Here is a 19,596-nt window from a genome sequence, read left to right as displayed (position 1 = left end):
TGCACCAGCAGGCCTGGCCTAGTGACCTGGGAGTACTCTGGTAATGTGTGAGACACATAGGAAAGATGGTGAAAGCAACAAGCCTTGTCTCACTTTGAGACTATGAGGCATTTAAAAAGGTTAAGGATTCTTACCACCTGGAAAAGAACCTCCTGTGTTTTGTTTTCAGTAATATAAATTTCTAAAAGAGGAGTAGAAAGGAAAATGCACATACTATAAGCAACCATGAGAAGTGAAATGGTCACTATCTCCAGCTTTACAGAATACAAAGGAAGGTTAGAGGCTTATTTTCCAGAAAAGCACTTCCACTTTTCATTCTTACCATTTTCACTTATTGAAACTTGAACTGAATTAAATTTCTTCCAAAGTCTAGTGAGTTTCTACTCTATATTGCCTCCAGTCACACAAGGGTTAAGGTCTCCAACTAAAGAATCTCTGTCTAGGTGACATTTATGCTTCTGTCTTGTTTGAGTGCACCAGGATAATGCACAGTTGACAAAGCTAAGCTCAAGTGGTGGCTTCCAAGCACATTTAAATCACGAGGGGATTATTTTCAAAATACACTTGCCTGAACTCTGCTACTGATTTTTCCTAATTCCTGAATACCTGGAATTAGAAAAATTTGGTGATTCTAATGCACTGTTCAGGCTAGGAAGTCCTATTCTGAAGCCATGATGTCCCTATAGGTGGGAGATTAAGAATGGCAGTAAAGTCCCATCAATGCTACCTTACATGGGGATAGCAGTAAGCTTGTTGTGGCATTCATCACAGCTACAGTTACATCACAGTTTGGGTCATGACACAACTGTAGCTTGGTCCATAAGGAAAGGAACCCTGTCTTTTTCATCTTCCCTCTCCAAGGCTTGGCGCATAGTAGGCGCTCAGCGAATATTTGTTAAATGAATGGCTAAAGATGCTGTCCTCTCAGACTCTTTTGCCAACTTGAAATTCTTGAAAATCAACCTTGTTTGTATCCAAAGGCAAAGATTTCTCTCTCATATATTCACTTTTGAATAAGTGCAGCAAGAAACTCTGAGTATAGCAGCTGCCTTCATTTAAACAATGTGATAAAAATCTTTCAGCTCAAGCTGAATTTAATAAACACACACAAGAAACTCATCCAAATGGAAAAATGCCCCTACTCTTTTCCTGACTCATCTTCCCAAGGTAGGGAAATAGTAGTGGGAGGGGAAACTAGAGAAACTTCCATGCTAAGGATTCACAAGAGGAAAGAAACTGAAAACAGAGACTTTGGGTTGAAGTCCATCTGCCTCCACAGGGGCTGGAATTAAGTGCCAGAGAGTTTGGTTTCCAGGGCAGCTGAGAGAAGGGCTGGGACCTCTGGCTGCTGCTCTGAAAACTTGGATAAAGGGAGGAGTACAGTTCTAATACCACTGGGTTGCCTCCCACAGGACCAAGGCATTTGGACTCTCTACAGAAAATGATTTCATTATCTCTGGGTGTGTGGTGGACGTGGGCGAAAGTGCTGTCAGGGTCCTGACTAATTAGCCTCCTTGGTCTCAGTGAGAGGAAACTTACCTCACCCCCCCCCCCCACCAGCAAGACAACATGGAGAGTCTGAAATCACAACAGATGGAGCCCTGCGTGGCCGGGGTGCTGCCTGCCCACAAGCCTGCAGTTGGGCTTGGGACGCAAGGGATCCCAGATATGCCATCTCTGGGTAAAGATACCCACTGAGGTACATCCTCTTAGGGGCAAAGATTTGGTTTTCCTAGTTATTTGCTCTGATCCTTGGGCCAGTGATCTAATCCTTCTGAGCCTGGATGGTCTCATGTATAAAACAGGAAGGAAGATAGCATCTTTAAAGGGTTGGGAGAAAATCAAATGAGAATATACCAGAAAATTTACCAGTTCCTGGCACACAGTAGTCAGTGCTCACCAAATGGCACCTGCTATCAGGAAACTAATGGTCCGAGATGAGGAGAGGCCTAGACATTGTTCCCACACCCCTGTCGACCACATTTACCAAGTTCTGGACAACTTCTAAAATAAAAGCACAGCCCAAGTATTAGTGAGCTATGGAATGCATCTGTTTTGGCTCACTTCAATAGCTACTGCCTGGCACAAAGTGCTCAGGAAATACTCTTTGAGGGAATGAATAATAGTTTCTTGTTGCCAACATTATCAAATGGATGAAGAAAGCTCACTCTTTTTTTTTGGCTGTCTCCTCCTAGCAAAGGCCAATCTTGAGATGTTTTCTGAGATAAACAAAGCCCTTCCTAAGACACATCTGTCCATCTATTCCATTAAGCAGCCCAGGAGATGGAGAGAGAACTGCTTCCTGCTTCCTTACAAATGATCAATTTGGGCGCTGGGGCCCTCCTTTCATCACTCATTCCTCAAGTTTCTCAATATGATTTCTAGGAATCCAGTGAGATGTTTGCTCCTCATGAGACCTAAATTTGCTCCTCATGAGACCTAAATTCTCTATTATCTAAGGCTGTGAGTTCTACAGACTTGGATGCAATCTCTGGCTCCTGAGAAATGCTGCCTTACGGTCTTTCTTTATGACAGAGAATGTCTTGTAGCTTTGATACACTGTCAGAAGAGAATCAGCAAATGCTCTCCCACTAAATGGTCCAATTTGAAATCCTCCTCCTCTTCCAGGATGCTTTTTCTGATTCTCCAAGAATGGCCAGCCCTCTTTCTGTTTTAATGCATCTTCTAGTTTCATTACTTGTCTACATTCCCCTCTCTTTTATTTCCTCCACCTAGATTCTGAGGTACTTTGGAGCAGGTTCTGTCTTTAGCAAGGTACTTATGATGGTGTCGTGCACATATTGAGAGCTCAAGCAGCACGGAAGAAATGAAGAAACAAATGGGATGCAGACCCAAAGCACGCTCCAGGGAGCTGCACAGTGTTACCTGGGCAATGATATCCCCATTCTCAGCATGAACTTGAGCAATGGCCCCCAGCTCTCCCAGGCAGGTGAAGATCTCATACAGCTGAAATAGAAATGAGTCTTTGTCACTCTTGCAAGCACTTTTAGCAACCCTACAGAAGGGCCAATTACCAGAGCCCAAGCTAAAACAAATGGGATAAAGCAGAGGAAATAAGTCACTAGGGCAGAAATACAGATTACATAGGCATGACCAAAGAGGAGGGCTAGTCCAAAGAAATCCTAGGAAACTGTGACTATATAAAGAACCTACCATGTTCCCTAGGCAGGCAGAGCAAATATATAATAAAGTACTACGAACTCCTCTCCTCTGCCTCTAGCACACAATTTTAATGGAATTATTTTCCCACTGAGCTGAGAGACAGCCTCAGAATTCTTCTCAACAAATGCTCTAGAAAACCTCTACAGCCTGGCCAGAAACAAACACAAAAAACTGAAACCCTTATCTCTTAACCTGTGAAGGTAGACATACCTTCACCTCTAAGCAGGAGGCATGGGAATTCATTTCTTCTATTTCCTCTGAAAACTTAGCCTCTGTCTAAAGCAAATGCATGTCATGAATTTCTTAGGGGGAGAGTCAGAGGCAAGGCAGTAGGATTATTCCAATCAGCAGAAGGCCCTCCTGGTCCTGCAGGTGAAGAGCCTCATGCTTTCACTGGGCTTATGAGGGATTTGGAGCTTGTTTGGTAGATGGAAATGTAGGCATGTTCCTCCTCTTCCGTTTAAGAAAGCTGCTGCCAGTGGAAACTCTAGCTCCCTGTCTGTCTTGCCATGGGCACCCTGCCCGTTACCTTATTTAAAATGTAGTGTGGACTGCAAAGGCTTCAAGAAGGATTCTGGCCCAGTGGTCTCCCACAGTGACCACAGTGATTCATGTTACAAGGGCCAAGATCATCAGCAACAATAGGAAACCCATCCAGATACCCCAAACCACATAGCAAATGGGTTGTTACCTCTGTGTTAGATACTTGATACAAATCCTTATAAGCCATATAAACCATGAAGGAGTTAACCCCTGCAAAAGAGGGACGAGAGGAAAAACAAGAGAAAGACAACGTTATCATGACTGTCCTCCATCCTTTGCTCCCACTTCCATTGACCATGAGACCCAGCTGCATTACCCGGGCTCCTGTCCAACACAAAGCAGATATTTATATTCTTCAAAAGCATTCTGCCCTGCCCACCCCTGCCCCATAAAATCAACAATTCCTAACAGATGTCATAGCACAATGGTCTCTTCTTCTGTGCCTCTTTCTAACCTCCCCTGTCCGGCATCCCCTATCCCAGAAGGTCAATAAACTTTGGTATTACTCAAGGCAGTAGTAGGTGATATTAAGAATCACTCTAGCACACCAGTTGTGTTCATACCCTGGGGGCTGCACCATTGAAATCCACCACATACTAGTTCAGTGACCCTGGGATACTTAACCTCTCTGGACCTTGGTTTTCTCACCTGTTAAATGGAAAAATAACAACACCTTACTTCATAAAGTGGTTGTGAATATTAAAGGAGAGAATACATAAAGAGCTCTTAGCACCAGGCTTGGCACATATTTGGTTTCCAATTAATAGATCTCCTGGGATCGGTTCATTTTACTGTGCAGGGTGTTGGATCAGAAAGGAGAATTAAGATACAGACCTTACCCTTAGGGAACTAATGGGCAGGTTTTACCTTGTGCTTACATATCTTAAGTTGTGGCCAGGCGCGGTGGCTCACGCCTGTAATCCCAGCACTTTGGGAGGCCGAGGCGGGTGGATCACAAGGTCAAGAGATCGAGACCATCCTGGCTAACATGGTGAAACCCCGTCTCTATTAAAAATACAAAAAATTAGCCAGGCGTGGTGGCAGGTGCCTGTAGTCCCAGCTACTCGGGAGGCTGAGACAGGAGAATGGTGTGAACTCAGGAGGTGGAGCTTGCAGTGAGCGGAGATCGTGCCACTGCACTCCAGCCTGGGTGACAGAGCCAGACTCCGTCTCAAAAAAAAAAAAAAAAAAAAAAAAAAAAAAAAATTAAATTGTAAGGTTTATATGTAAAGATCTATTTAGATCTCACCCCAAATAAACTACTAATACAGTGATTTACAGAAATAGGTGGGACTGGGTAACTGAGAATCATTTTGAGGAAAGGGGGATAATTTTGGTTTCTAACCATTAGGGCCCTCTCAGCCCACAGTGTTCTGGGCCAAAAGTGGGTTGTAATTTGAGAACTTCCCTACTCAGAGTGGTTCAACTCAGGGCAGTCTTCCCAAACACTACCCTTCCCAAAAGCCTCTACATTATCCATGGAAGACGCAGGTTCTTTGATAAAGAAGTGAGTGTTAAAGTGATTCAATTTTCTACCCCAGTTGAGATGCCCAATGTAAACGCAAATACAGAAAGAAGGAGTTAATCTCACATTCTGTGTCACCAACAATTTTGCAGGGCTTGTGGGGTAAGGAGGGGGATGGAAAGAAAATATCATCCTCTGAGGGGGTCATCCTTTCCCTGCCATCCGAGGGCGCACTCTTCCACTGGACTCCTAGCATTTGTGTCTAGACTACTCCTTTGGTAACGGTTCTTGCACCCTATGACATTTTTTCTGTTGTTCTTCATGAGCCTGTTTTCTTTTGCCTTGGGTGTTCAGCAGAGGCCATTACTTACACTTCTCTAAGACTCCCAGGCCGCCTTACAATGCTGAGTACATTGTGCATATGTGTGCCTGTATGTGGCGGGGAGGGGTTTGCAATATCTGATGATCAAAAAGAAGCAGAGAATAGAGGAATCTAAGAAGACAGCAGAACCTAAATCATTTACTCACTGAGAGGACACACCCTGGCGCACACACAGAAACACATATACATATGCATGATCATGTTTTCACACCCTAGGCTCCCAGCCAGAGTACCAGCACATCCTTGCTCCTAGAAATGCCTTAGCCTTTTCTAAGGATGCCACTGTTACATGTAAGGGTTTGATCTCTACAGTAAAAATGATACAGGTTAAAAATCCCTAATCTCATAGGTCATACTAGCCATACAACCTTCTGTAAGACCAGTTAACCTCTCCCAACCTCAGTTTCTTCCTCTGCAGAATGGGCAATATTGCATGGAGGTGAAGAGTGTAGAATTTGAATACATCTACTGCTAACTAATGCTACGATCTTGGGCTGCTTATTCTAAGCCTCAGTTTCTCCATCTGCAAAGTGGGGAAAACAATCACTATCTCACGGGGATCCTGTAAGAAGTAAATAAAGTGCCTGGAACATTGTACTATCCCTACATCCAGTGCTCATGCTCAAGGCTCCAGGCTCCAAGTAAAAGACAGTGACTGAGCGAGTGGATAGTGTTGGAAGGACCGGCAAGAAGCAGCTAAGACAGGAGGGAGGACAGCATGTCTGGGCTCACCTTTGTCCTTGATGAGGTTCTGCACTTCCTGCTTGACGCTGTCATTCCAGTGGGTTATGTCCACATGCAGGGCATAGTCACAGCAGCTCTTCCCATCAGCCCACTCTCTCCATTTCTCATAGGCCTCAGTCAGGCTGGACTCAGGCTCAGGCACCACATGGTCAACTGAATGAGAGACCCCAGATGAGTCACTCTCAGACACAGCCTTTACTCCCCTCTGCCCAGGCCTACTCCTGCTTGCTTAGCTGTGACTGCAGAATCTCTATTTCCTGAGCATGGAATTAACTTTTGAAGGGGTTCCCTGGTAGTTTCAAGAATGCTGATCACTTAAATGTCCCAAAGCTATGTGATTTGGGACAAATTACTAGCTTTCCTAAACCTCAGTTTTCTTTCCTTTCAGTTGGTGCCAAGTGGGGTGGGAGACAGGATGTTACTAGTGCCTTTCTTCTGAATTTATAAGATTAAATGGGAAAAATGCACGTAATGTACTTCACCTAATGCCTGGCTCATGGTAAGTGCTTAATAAATGTTAGCCATCAATGAGGGCCTACTATGTGTCATTCTTACTAGTACTGTGGGGAGGTCACTGCTAGTGAAAAAAGTCAGACTCTCTTCCAAGGGCGAAAGCGAGGTTTAAAGCTAAGTCAGGGCACAAGACATTGAGGCTCTCTGCTATAGGACAAAGCTGGTGTCAGTTACATAAACCTGATACTGGGCCCGCAGATCTTATTTCCATGGAAACTTCTTGTCAAGAATCTGGTTTCTTTGAGGCCCAAATCTACTCTGCAACCATGGATACATTTTTTTTTTAAACAATGGCATCTATAGTTGATGAAGAAAAGGCAAAAGTTACACTTTCATAGTTCCCCTGAATGGCTGAGGCAAAGTACAAGTAAGGACAAAGTACAGCTAAGGACAACTTTCCAGAGAGCAATTCTGAAATATACATAAAAAACCTGGACATTTTTCAAACCTTAACCCAATATTTATTCCTACACCTACGAATTATTCCTAGGGAAATAAACGAGACTGTATACCAAATTTTGGTTCCACGGATGTTTACTACTTATTTATCTAAGTGAAAAATTGGAAACCATTGAAATCGTTAACAATAGAGAAGTTAGGTTAAATACATAAACCCTTTATAAAATGGATGAGTAGGAATCCACTTTAAATGTTGGGGTAGAATAGAAATGAATGCAAAGATATCCATGACATATTATTTAGCAAAAATGAAAGGTTAAAATATAGTACATATACTGTGATCCTAGTTTTGCCAAAAAGGATTTTAAAAATGTGTACAATATACAGCCAAACTCTAACAGCGATGTGGGATTATGAGGTTTATTTTCTTTTTGCATCTCTAGGTTTCCTAATTTATTTATGAAGGACACAATTGCTTTTGCGGTTCACTCTCATCACTGGGAATCTGACTTCCCTAATGCAGATGGCCAAGCATAATACAAATTTCAAGGATGCCAAACAGGTCCAACTCCTTGTCCAGATGGCAGAAAGCCAAGCCAAGATCACTCATTCCCGTAGTCTTCCATCAAAAGCAGCCTGAGTGCACTTATCGGAAAGCAAATGCATGGAGCTACATTACTAATGTCTGGGACAACATCAGGGCTTTCGTTTGCAGGCAGCTGCTGAGAAGTCAGCAGGCTTCCACCCTTCTTCAGCTGGAGAACTGAACCCTGAATTGCACCTTTTATGGCTTTGGTGCAATTTTTCTGGGCTTCCACACCCAACTAGCCAAAGCTGAACCCTGCTCATTCTCCTGTCAAAAGGAAGTAAAAGACAGTGGATAATTCTACTGCTCAGGCTATCCTGCACTCTCAGGGGATGTATATGGTGTTAAAATAAACAGTGCTCTCTGCCTGACCAAGTTTGGGGCCAGCACTGGGATGGGACCCAATTCATCAGGATTCCTTTGGGACAGGAAAGACTGCCCTGGAATGCTATTGGTTCAGTAATCCAATGGCATGCAACTCCCTATATTTTTTTTTTTGGAATTGCAATAGAAAAAAACAAAACAAAACAAAAATTAAAAACAAGAGAAACCACTCCTACAGCTTGTCAAATTTTAAAGATATGAATTGGTCAAAATACAGCACAGACCAGATAGCACTAAATGCGACTGGAAGTCAAAGATGCAGATGCCTCCAGCACCAGTTGCTTTTATGACATGACCAGCATCCCAATAGAAGATTTAAACCAAGCTCAGTGATTTTGAAAACCCCCACCAGACACAGTTTCACCCACTGAAGTTCACAACATTTCCAAGAAATGTAATTCTCCATAATCCCTCTCTCCGTGATACTCCTTAGCTCCATTCATGCTGCTCTGCCCTCCTTTCTCAGACCCAAGTAGGCAGTTTTGAAATAACATTTCATCTTCTATCCACAACTTTTTAAGTCTACTTTCATCTCTTACTAGCCCAGAGATGCTATTTCCTGATTCTCCACTCATTGCAGGAGCCAGCACCCGCTGCTAAGGTAGACAAGAGGGCAGCTGCTGCCATGACCAAGAGCCTCATGAATCTCCTCTCTGTAGTTACAGGGAGCTGCCCATTTCCTCAGCTGAATCTGCTTTTCTCAGGCAGAACATCTATAAACTGAACTGGGGCAAGTATACAAGTGATAGTAAGAGAGTTCTGGAGGTAACACATTCATTAAACACACAGCTCTGAGAAACAAGAGTGTGTAAAATACGAAGACTTACTGATCATGGTGGTGCCACCTGCTAAGGCTGCCTTTGTCCCTTGGAAGAAGTCATCTACTGTGGTCATTCCCTTATATGGCATCTGGAAGTGAGTATGGACATCGATGCCTCCAGGGATCACCATCTTCCCATTGGCTTCAATGGTCTTCACTCCTCCAGGAACAATCAGATTGTCTCCAATTTGTCTGGTGAAACAGTCAAACACCTGGTCACTTAAAAGTGCAATTTCCAAGACAAATATAATGGTATCAGGATTTTAAACAGTGTTACTTGTATTTATCAAATTAATCTTTGCAAGTGACTCACAAGCTTAGCAATCTATAAACAAAGATAGATATATACAGAAAACAATGTTTATAGTCACAGAATGATCTGATATGCTGTTCGGTGGGACCAAGTGTCTTGGTTTAGTACTATAACCCCAGGGGTTTGAGAGTGTCTAGAATATAGTGTGTGTAATAATTTTTTAATATAAATATTTTTATTATTCCTTTCATTTTGTTCTTTAAGTTAAGGTGAGAAATGACATCTGGAGAAGGATCTAAAGAGTATAAAATAGTGCACTGTTAGAAGAGACTGAAGAAGATAATAGTGAATCATTTAAAGAACAGGTATGGGATCTCAGCTATCTTTTAAGTGGGGTCATCTTTGCTCCTAATGAAAGATTCTGTCTGGGTTATTTCCCACCTAAGTCTTCATTCCCAATTCCACCCTTTCCTGATCATTTATCAGCCAATCACAGCTGATGGCAGATTCACCAGTAGGAAGTCAAAGCTGCAGATGCCTCCAGCACCAGCTGCCTTTGTGACATGGTCAGTGTCCCAATAGAAGCTTTTAGCCGAGCTTAGTGATTATGAAAACCTCCACTAGACACGGCTTCACCCAGGAAGCTTCAGAGCATCTTAGGGAGGAATAGGGGGTAGACTCAGGCAGAAGTAAGCCAATGAATATCTCAAAGGCAAGCCTCCAAGGAAAGTGACAATTACAACTAGTCCCCACACAATGCTGCTTGTAGATCAGCCAGTATTGCTTGGCTCATATGTGGTATCACATCTTCGATTTAAATAGCTGGTTAAACATGTCCACTATGGATATCAGGGATACCTATGATTCATAAGCCTCTACATGACCATGAAAAATCTCCTACCTTGGGATATCTGTACCTCACTGTCCATGGCATGAATATTTTCCCCTTTTGTCCACAGGCAGCCAAGAAAGACACTCTCTTGGGGCAGTAAGAAGTCTACCACTAGCCTGCCAAACTCCAAGTTCTGCAACTAAAATAAAGTATTCCTGACATCTCTAAGAGTTCAACTTTACCACACCACCACTGGGCCATTCCACAGCCACCATAATTCAAAATATACTGCTAAAAGGCAGCCTCTGATCATTAGTCCATTCTAGTTCGGATACTGGCCAATTCCGTTCTTATTTTTCTCTTTCACAGGTTCCCCTTTAAGGAAAATTGAGAACCAAAGGCATGAAGAATTGCCTGGTTTATGTGTGTTTTCATCCATTTTGACAACTAGTTTAAAATCAAGCCTGAAATAGAAATGGCTTCCCCCTTCTTCACTGCTCCACCAATGAAGGCCGCATTAATCCTTCGAGGCTCAGCTTCCATCTGCCTTCCTTCATCAAGTTTCTAGCAAAATTCAAGCCTAATAATGAGTCAGGCTGGATGTGGGCTATCTGGATTCACAATCCTGGCTCTGCTAGCTACTAGCTGTATAACCTTGGCCAAATTACCTTACCATGCTTCAATTCTTTCCTCTGTAAAATGTAATAAAGATGCCTCCTCCATAGGGCTGTGCTGCACATTAAATGTGAATATATGTTAAGCCCACAAAACACTGTTAAGTACCTAAGAATTCAGTAAATGTCAGCTATTATAATTAATAACCAGTCCACTCCCTTCTCTGCATCTCACCTGTTCTATGAATATAATACTTGATATGCCACTCCTTGGTAATGCTAGGTCCTTTGCATATATACAGATATCTCAGTTCCCCTAAAAGACTAAAAGGTCCCAGGGGGAAGACAGCATGATGATTTGGGCCTTGATAATGAGTACCACACCATGTGACAGAGCATGAGTTCAATATCTCAAAAAATTGTCTGGCATATAACAAGTATTCCACAAGTATTCACAGACAGACAAATAACTATGTAATAGTTAGAAGAGGTCATTTCTGTTCTTATGCTCTGTGAGTTAAGGATGTTGTTGCATACATACAAAATTTCAGGACTGAATTACGATCATTTAACTCAACCTTCTCTCTCCACCACCAACACACACATCTGATGGTTAAATTCCTTCTACAACATCCTTGGCAAGTGGCCTTTCAGTCTTTCTAAAAGAGATGGCAAAAAGGATTTGTCTTACACCTTCAACCCTGGTTGTAGATCCCTGAAGCACTGTGTGAAGATGGATTCTAAACCTGTATTTAAGGCTCAATTGTGAAAAGTTCTGAGATCAGATGAGATCATGCACATTCAGGGTGGTATGGCCGTAGCACCACTGCTATTCAACATAGTATTGGAAGTTCTGGCCAGGGAAATTAGACAAGAGAAAGAAATAAGGGCTATTCAAATAGGAAGAGAGGACGTCAAATTGTCTCTGTTTGCAGATGATATAATTGTATATTTAGAAAACCCCATCATCTCAGCCCAAAAACTCCTTAAGCTGATAAGCAACTTCAGCAAAGTCTCAGGATAAAAATCAATGTGCAAAAATCACAAGCATTCCTATACACCAGTAACGGACAAATAGAGAGCCAAATCATGAGCAAACTCCCATTCACAATTACTACAGAGAGAGTAAAATACCTAGGAATACAACTTACAAGGGATGTGAAGAACCTCTTCAAGGAGAACTATAATCCACTACTCAAGGAAATGGAAGACACAAACAAATGGAAAAAAAAATCCATGCTCACGGATAGGAAGAATCGATACAATGAAAATGGCCATATTTCCCCAAGTAATTTATAAATTCAATGCTATTCCCATCAAGCTACCATTGATTTTCTTCACAGAATTAGGAAAAACTACTTTAAATTTCATATGGAACTAAAAAAGAGCTTGTATAGCCAAGACAATCCTAAGGAAAAAGAACAAAGCTGGAGGCATCATACTACCTGACTTCAAACTATACTATAATTTTACAGTAATCAAAACAGCATGGTACTGGTAGTAAAACGGATACATAGACCAATGGAACAGAACAGAGGCCACAAAAATAACACCACACATCTACAACCATTTGATCCTTGACAAACCTGACAAAAATAAGCAATGGGGAAAGGATTCCCTATTTAATAAATGGTGTTGGGAAAACTGGCCAGCCGTACACAGAAAACAGGAACTGGACCTCTTCCTTACACCTTATATAAAATTAACTCAAGATGGATTAAAGACTTAAACGCAAGACCTAAAACCATAAAAACCCTAGAAGAAGAAAACCTAGGCAATACCACTCAGGACATAGGCATGGGCAAAGACTTCATGACTAAAACACCAAAAACAATGGCAACAAAAGCCAAAATTGACAAATGGGATCTAACTAAATTAAAGAGCTTCTGCACAGCAAAAGAAACTGTCGTCAGAGTGAACCGGCATGGGAGAAAATTTTTGCAATTTATCCACCTGACAAGGGGGTAATATCCAGAATCTACAAGGAACTTAAACAAATTTACAAGAATAAACCAAACAACCCCATCAAAAAGTGAGCAAAGGATATGAACAGACTCTTGTTAAAAGAAGACATTTATGTGGCCAACAAACATATGAAAAAAAAGTCATCATCACTGGTCACTAGAGAAATGCAAATCAAAACCACAATGAGATACCATCTCACGCCAGTTAGAATGGTGATCATTAAGAAGTCAGGAAACAACAGATGCTGGAGAGGATGTGGAGAAATAGGAACGCTTTTACAGTGTTGGGAGTGTAAACTAGTTCAACCATTGTGGAAGACAGTGTGGCAATTCCTCAAGGATTTAGAACCAGAAATAGCATTTGACCCAGCAATCCCATTACTGGGTATATACCCAGAAGAATATAAATCATTCTACTATGAAGACACGTGCACACGTATGTTTATTGCAGCACTATTCACAATAGCAAAGACTTAGAACCAACCCAAGTGCCTATTGATGAGAGACTGGATAAAGAAAACGTGGCACATATACATCATGAAATAGTATGCAGCCATAAAAAAAAGAATGAGTTCATGTCCTTTGCAGGGACATGGATGAAGCTGGAAACCATCATTCTTAGTAAACTAACACAGGAACAGGAAACCAAACACCACGTGTTCTCACTTACAAGTGGGAATTGAACGATGAGAAGATATGGGCACAGGGAGGAGAACATCAAACACCAGGGCCTGTCAGGGATGGGGAAAAGGGGAGGGATAGCATTAGGAGAAATACCTAATGTAGATGACAGGCTGATGGGTGCAGCAAACCACCATGGCACATGTATACCTATGTAACAAACCTGCATGTTCTGCACATGTATCCCAGAACTTAAAGTATAATAATAATAATAAAGTTCTGTGAACAATTAGTGCTGCCTATGATGAGCTCTGAAATGAGGAAGCATTTGGTAACAAATTTTTCTCATTCTCTCCAAATGAGAGAGCTTGCTACCTCCTAATAGAGCCAACTATACATAATAATTTTTTAGTTAATAGAAAAACATAAAATCAAGTGTGGCTTGTATTTTGAAGAAATTATTGTCATTTTTTTTTTGGTTTGCCCATTGTTTCCATTTTTCTTACTTCCAGTATGAAAAAGTAATAATGTAAATTGGCAAGGTAACTATGAACAAATATTTTTTGTTCTTGCATTTGTTCATTCATTCATTCATTCATTCAATGTATTTGACTAATACATTAACCTTTAGTGAGTTATTTACTCTCTGTGTGCTGCTTTCTCCTCATCTCAGGAAAGAGGATAATATTAGTACAGTACTTACTTCGGAGGGCTGCTGGCTGATTGAGAGAAAGCATGCAAAACATTTAACATTGTGCCTGGCACATACTACACACTCAAAAAGTAGCTCTTATCAAATTTTTATGTGCTAAGTCCTGGGTTAAGTAGTGGGGATATAGAATAAACAAGATACGCAAGTAAGATATGAAAGCAAGTAAGTCTCCTTACTCTCAAAGGAGACTAACAGTGTCAGAATTGCTACGATTGATGAAAGCACAAGCTGGTTTTGTTTGTTTGGTTATTTTTTTTTTTTTTTGAGACAGAGCCTAACTCTGTCACCCAGGGTGGAGTGCTGGAGTGCAGTGGCACAATCTTGGCTCACTGCAACCTCTACCTCCTGGGTTCAAGTGATTCTCTTGCCTCAGGTTCCTGAGTATCTGGCATTGCAGGCATACACCACCATACCTGGCTAATTTTTGTATTTTTAGTAGAGACAGGGTTTCACCATGTTGCCCAGGCTGATCTCATACTCCTGAGCTCAAGTGATCTGCATGCCTCGGCCTCCCAAAGTGCTGGGATTACAGGCACTTACTGACAGCTGCCATGCCCAGCCAAGTGCAACTGTTTTGAAAGCACACAGAAGGGAAAGCTAGCCTAGACTTTGGGGCTGGTAAAAAACATTTGCCTGCAGAAAACTATATCTAAGCCAACTTTTCAAAGATAAGCAAGAGATCTGTTATAACCAAAATCTTTAACTAGTCAATGAAGTTAAGTCATATAAAAATAAAACTAAAAGAGACCAGAGGGGACTAATAGAATGGGTTGGATACACCCAGTCTTACACAACACCTTAGCAGGGTAGTGTGCTTTGTTTTCTGTGATGAAACACTATGTAAATCAAATCTTCTTTTAAAGTTTACTATGTAGGGAATCTACACATAAAACTTACCTGGCTGTGCCACTTACAGGCATCCAATAGTATACATTTCAGAATGTAATTATACATGCCTAATGAATGTATTTGCAAATCTTGCATGAAATATATGTCCTACCTGTGCTCTGCCCACCTAAGTTCTATCCTTATGTCAAGGTTCAGATTAAATACTCTCTCTACCCCAAAGCATTACTTCTAAATGAATTTCTTCTTCTTTGTACTTCTAAATCACTTATCCTGACTTCAACTCCTTTGATACCTATTGCGCAAAGCCTTATATTTTTAGGGTGCTGTAATTTGTGCACATCTTCCAGTATCCTTAAGGATGATGGCCACATCTTGCACTTTTCCATGACCCATAGAATGCTCATCAATACTTTCTGCACAAAGTTGCCCTCAGTATCATTTCATTCTGTTGATTAAATTAAGATTTTTTTTCACTACAGTCATGTAATCCAAGCTTCTTTATGAGCCATTAATGAAGAGAGGAAGTGCAAAACAATAAAGAGAAGAATTCCATATACATACTTTATTAAGCCATCTTCCATGTAAATATCAGCATAAAAGGACTGATCATCGTTGACGATTCTGCCTCCCTTGATAAGGAGACGGTCACTCTAGAAAAGAAGGAAAACATGAGTCATTATCACAGGTATGATTTCAGAGAAGAGTGGTCTGCCAAGGTTTTTCCAATTCATTGTTCTAGATGTCTAGTAGAAACACATTTACCAAAGACATATGCGTGCTCAATGCACTCAACATTTAGTGTAGGTGTATTTGTTGGGGAGCCAGTCTTTCTTGGTTGTCCTTAACTCAAATTATTCTAGAGTTTCACCTCTTGCTTCTGCAATCTATTAATATTATAGCCACCTGGAAACATATCTATTCAAGTAAGTGAGACATTCTTTATATTATTATATTTTCTGATTCAGTAGGCACTAGATATTTAAAATGGGATAACATATGCCTCAGTGCCTAGTGCACTCTCTGGTACTCTGTTGACACTCAATGGTGATTCTCAAAAATAGAACATATGGCTAGGCATACAAGGAAAGAGGCTTTTAAAAGTATTTGTAATGACATGAGGGCATGCTCAGATCTTGGTTAGGTCTAAAATTCAGCACACTTACAAATGTATGCACAAGTATACACAATATTGCAAAATGTTTAAGAAAACCACTAGAAGGGAAAAAGGCAAAGTATCTATAGTATTTAACTCTCAGTGGAGAAATATGCAGGATTTATATTTACCTCATTATACTCAGTATTTCTCACATTTTCTGAGTACATTTCTTTATTGTTTCAATTATGAGAAAAATAAAGCCTTTTTAAAAATTATAACTTAGATGAAATTTGAGTCACCCAACTGGAAACAATGCAAATTATTAACAAAGTAAACATATACTTTATATATAAGTCAGGAGAGGGACAAATCAGTGTCAACTCGACAGATCACAGGTTTCATCAAATGAATGGAGCTTAGACTGGAGTATGAGGGATGGATGCAGCTTTGTTGGGTTCATGGAGGAGAAAACAACTCCTAGGAGTCTGGCTGAGTGTAGCTATAGCATGAATAAAGAATGAGAGGCTGGACTTTGTGAAGAATTCAACTTCACAAAGAGATTTCAGCTCCATCCATCCATCCACCCATTCATCCATCCATCCATCTATCCATCCATCCACCCATCCATTCCCAGGTCACTGCTTTTATGAAGCTTAAAGGGAACGTCTGGCAATAGAGAAATAAACTCAAAAAAAATCAAGCAATCTAAAATTATATTAAATGTCACAAAATAAAGGTGAGTGGGCTTAAGAGGCTGGAAAACGTCTTTTCAGGGAAGACCAATTTAGATGGGTGGGGGTGAAGAACTTCTGTAGGTAGAAGGAATAGCATGTGCACAAGCCCAGAGGTAGGACTAAGCTTTGTTTCTCTGAAAACCTGAAAAAGCTCAATGTGGGAGCAGTTTAGGGTTCAAGGAAGAAAGTAGCATTAAATCAGACTGGGGAGGTAGGCAGGCTATTCATGCTGGGTTTGGGAAGAGTTTGAGTTTGAATGAAAATACACTGAGACATATGTCAGGACTGTAAGAGGAGTGAAGACCTGTGTTGAGAAGTCAGCCTTACAATGCACTGCTCAGGGCAAATGTTCTCCATGGCTATTTGACTATGGGGATTAAGAGTCATTGATCAAGTGGTCGGGGCAGGAAGACATCATATGCATGGCCAACCATGGTCATCATTCCCTTGATGCTGACTCTATAGCCCCTGATTGAGAACACCAGCTTTCAAAGAGGATATAAATTTTATGGCGGATGGAGCCCCCAAACCAGGTTGACTTTTGGCTTCAGAAATGAAAGGGCCAGAAAATGAGATTTGAAGGTAGGCCCCATCTGGGATATAGAAAACTACCGCTTAGCTTCTCCTGCTCTTCTAAGGTATTGCATAAGAAGAAATTTCATCATGTCATATTGTGAGGGGAAATTATTTTTTTAAAGATACAGATCAGTGAGGTGTTTCAAAACAAACTACATGTGTGGCAAGGAAGACATGCCTATGAGGTCAAATACAAATGTCCACCACACATGATATACAAGCCCCTCATGATCTGGTCTGTCAATATATCCACCCTCATTTCTATCATGTATGGCCTATATTTTAAAATGACAAAACATGCAGTTCCTATCACATTATCAGGCTCTCTGTCCACTGGGAATTTACAAAAATGTTCTCTCTGCCTTCTCATATAATCACCTGGCATCTAGCAGTCATCGCCTTTGTCAAGGCTCCAAAGGACTTTTACTCCATGATGTGTGACCTGACCTTCCAGCAAATTTCACCTGCTCCCACTGCAGTTTAGTTGGAAAAATAACAATGTTCTACTGTAGCTGATTTATTTATTATTCAAGTATCTCCTGACTAAACCAAAGACTCCTTTAGTCCTGGAACAATGTATCTTTTGGTATTTCTACCTTAGTTCCTGGAGCTCATCCTAGACAGCCATTCCATACTGGTTGAATGAATAGGTGAAGGGTGGGACACAGGAGGTTGTATTATAGCCACATGATGGAAAGGCGTCTGGGTCAGAATATTGTGGGAAGTGGCCAAAAATTAAATTTTGAGAAAATAAATGATGGCTTTGTGATATACTATTTTAACAGTACTGCAAAATTACATGAGGCAGTCCTAGGTCTGTGCTTCCAAACTAGTGGGTACACTAGAAAAATACATATTCCCAGGCTGTGCTCTACATCACCAAATCTGCATTTTATAAGCTCCTTATGCAGCCATCAGCCAGCCCAGTACCAAGTCACAGACCAGCACAAGGAACCACTGCCCACCTCCCTGCCCCCAACCCCACCCCACAGTTCTATGTGTGTCCAGGAAGGTGACAGAGCATCTTCAAAAGGAACTTCATAATAATAACAATCTTGGTAACTGTAAGAGTACCCTCCCTCTCATAATTCAGTGCTTTCCTGATTTTCTTTATCTTCCCAGCAAAGAGCTGAACTAAACTGGTTTTTGGAAAGGGGCCAGTTTCTGTCTGAACTGAGACTAGTTATGAAATATGACCAGCCTAAGGACACCCAGCCCTGAGCCACTGGTGTGATCATCACTCCCTTCAACAAGCATGAAATGTCAGCAAAGCAGCAAATGCTATCTCCAGCCCTATGTACATCAAGGGGATAGTAAGCACTGATCCAAGTGGAATTAACACCATTGAGATGGTGTCATTGGAACCTTTTCAAATGGTAATTAAATAAAATCTTTCTGGCTCAATAATCAGCAATCTAAACAGAGCCCAAAGATGAATGATAGGCCTGGTGTAGGTTTCAGAGAAGGGATTAAGAAGACTTTGCTCCATGGGCTACAAATATTAATGTTATTATTATTTGTTTTCACCATGCGGAGCAAAAATATCAAAATCTGAACTTAAAGAGCTCAAATAAATGCTTCCTCTAGGGGTCCTCAGCTTGCCCTGCTACCCTCCCCAATTTTAACTCTTTCCATGGAAGGGGGATCCACTACAAAGGGCAACCTAGGCAAATCAGTCATCAACAAAGAGGATTCAGAAAGGCAATTCTTGGGCTTGGCACTGGGGAATGTGAGTGTGGGGTATGACATAACCACTGACCACCCCCAGGTCACATGAAATCAAACCTCACTGGACACAAAAAAGTATTTGTCTATGAATTCATGGATAAGCCTGATAGATTAACACATGCTAGGATCAAAAGCCAACAAGATGAATAAACCCAACATCTCTGATTAAAAGTTGCTCTCTGCTTTGCAGGGACATGGATGGAGCTAGAAGCCATAATCCTTAGCAAACTAACACAGGAATAGAAACTCAAACCCTACATGTTCTCACTTATAAGTGGGAGCTGAACGATGAGAACACATGGACACAGGGAGGAAAACAACACACACTGGGGCCTGTCATGGTGGTTGTGGTGCGAGGAGGAGGGAGATCATCAGGATAAACAGCTAATGCATGCTGGGCTTAATACCTAGGTGATGGATTGACAGATGCAGCAAACCACCATGGCACATGTTTACCTATGTAACAAACCTGCACATCCTGTACATGTATCCCAGAATTTAAAATAAAATAAAATAAAATAAAAGTTGCCCTCAGTGATGAATATGGCTCAGTGGGCCCCTTCACCTTCTGTTCCTAGCAGCCAATACCGCCAAGCAT

General features: G+C 41.3%; 1 protein-coding gene across 2 annotated transcripts in view; it reads right to left on the bottom strand.

Moving 5' to 3' along the window:
- DPYSL3 (dihydropyrimidinase like 3) overlaps positions 1-19,596 on the bottom strand; it is a 121,677-nt gene that overhangs the window by 19,371 nt on the left and 82,710 nt on the right. For both annotated transcript variants that reach the window (XM_023227007.2, XM_023227008.2), the window contains exons 2-6: positions 15,426-15,514; positions 9,027-9,211; positions 6,306-6,470; positions 3,875-3,936; positions 2,887-2,967 (exon numbers count right to left, since the gene is read on the bottom strand). In XM_023227007.2, the coding sequence (XP_023082775.1) occupies positions 2,887-2,967; positions 3,875-3,936; positions 6,306-6,470; positions 9,027-9,211; positions 15,426-15,514 (582 nt within the window). The remainder of the gene's footprint in view (positions 1-2,886; positions 2,968-3,874; positions 3,937-6,305; positions 6,471-9,026; positions 9,212-15,425; positions 15,515-19,596) is intronic.

This window comes from Piliocolobus tephrosceles, chromosome 4 (genome assembly GCF_002776525.5).
Source record: "Piliocolobus tephrosceles isolate RC106 chromosome 4, ASM277652v3, whole genome shotgun sequence".
Taxonomy (NCBI): domain Eukaryota; kingdom Metazoa; phylum Chordata; class Mammalia; order Primates; family Cercopithecidae; genus Piliocolobus; species Piliocolobus tephrosceles.
Note: the sequence above shows the minus strand (reverse complement) of the source record. Positions and strands in the feature narration are given on the sequence as shown.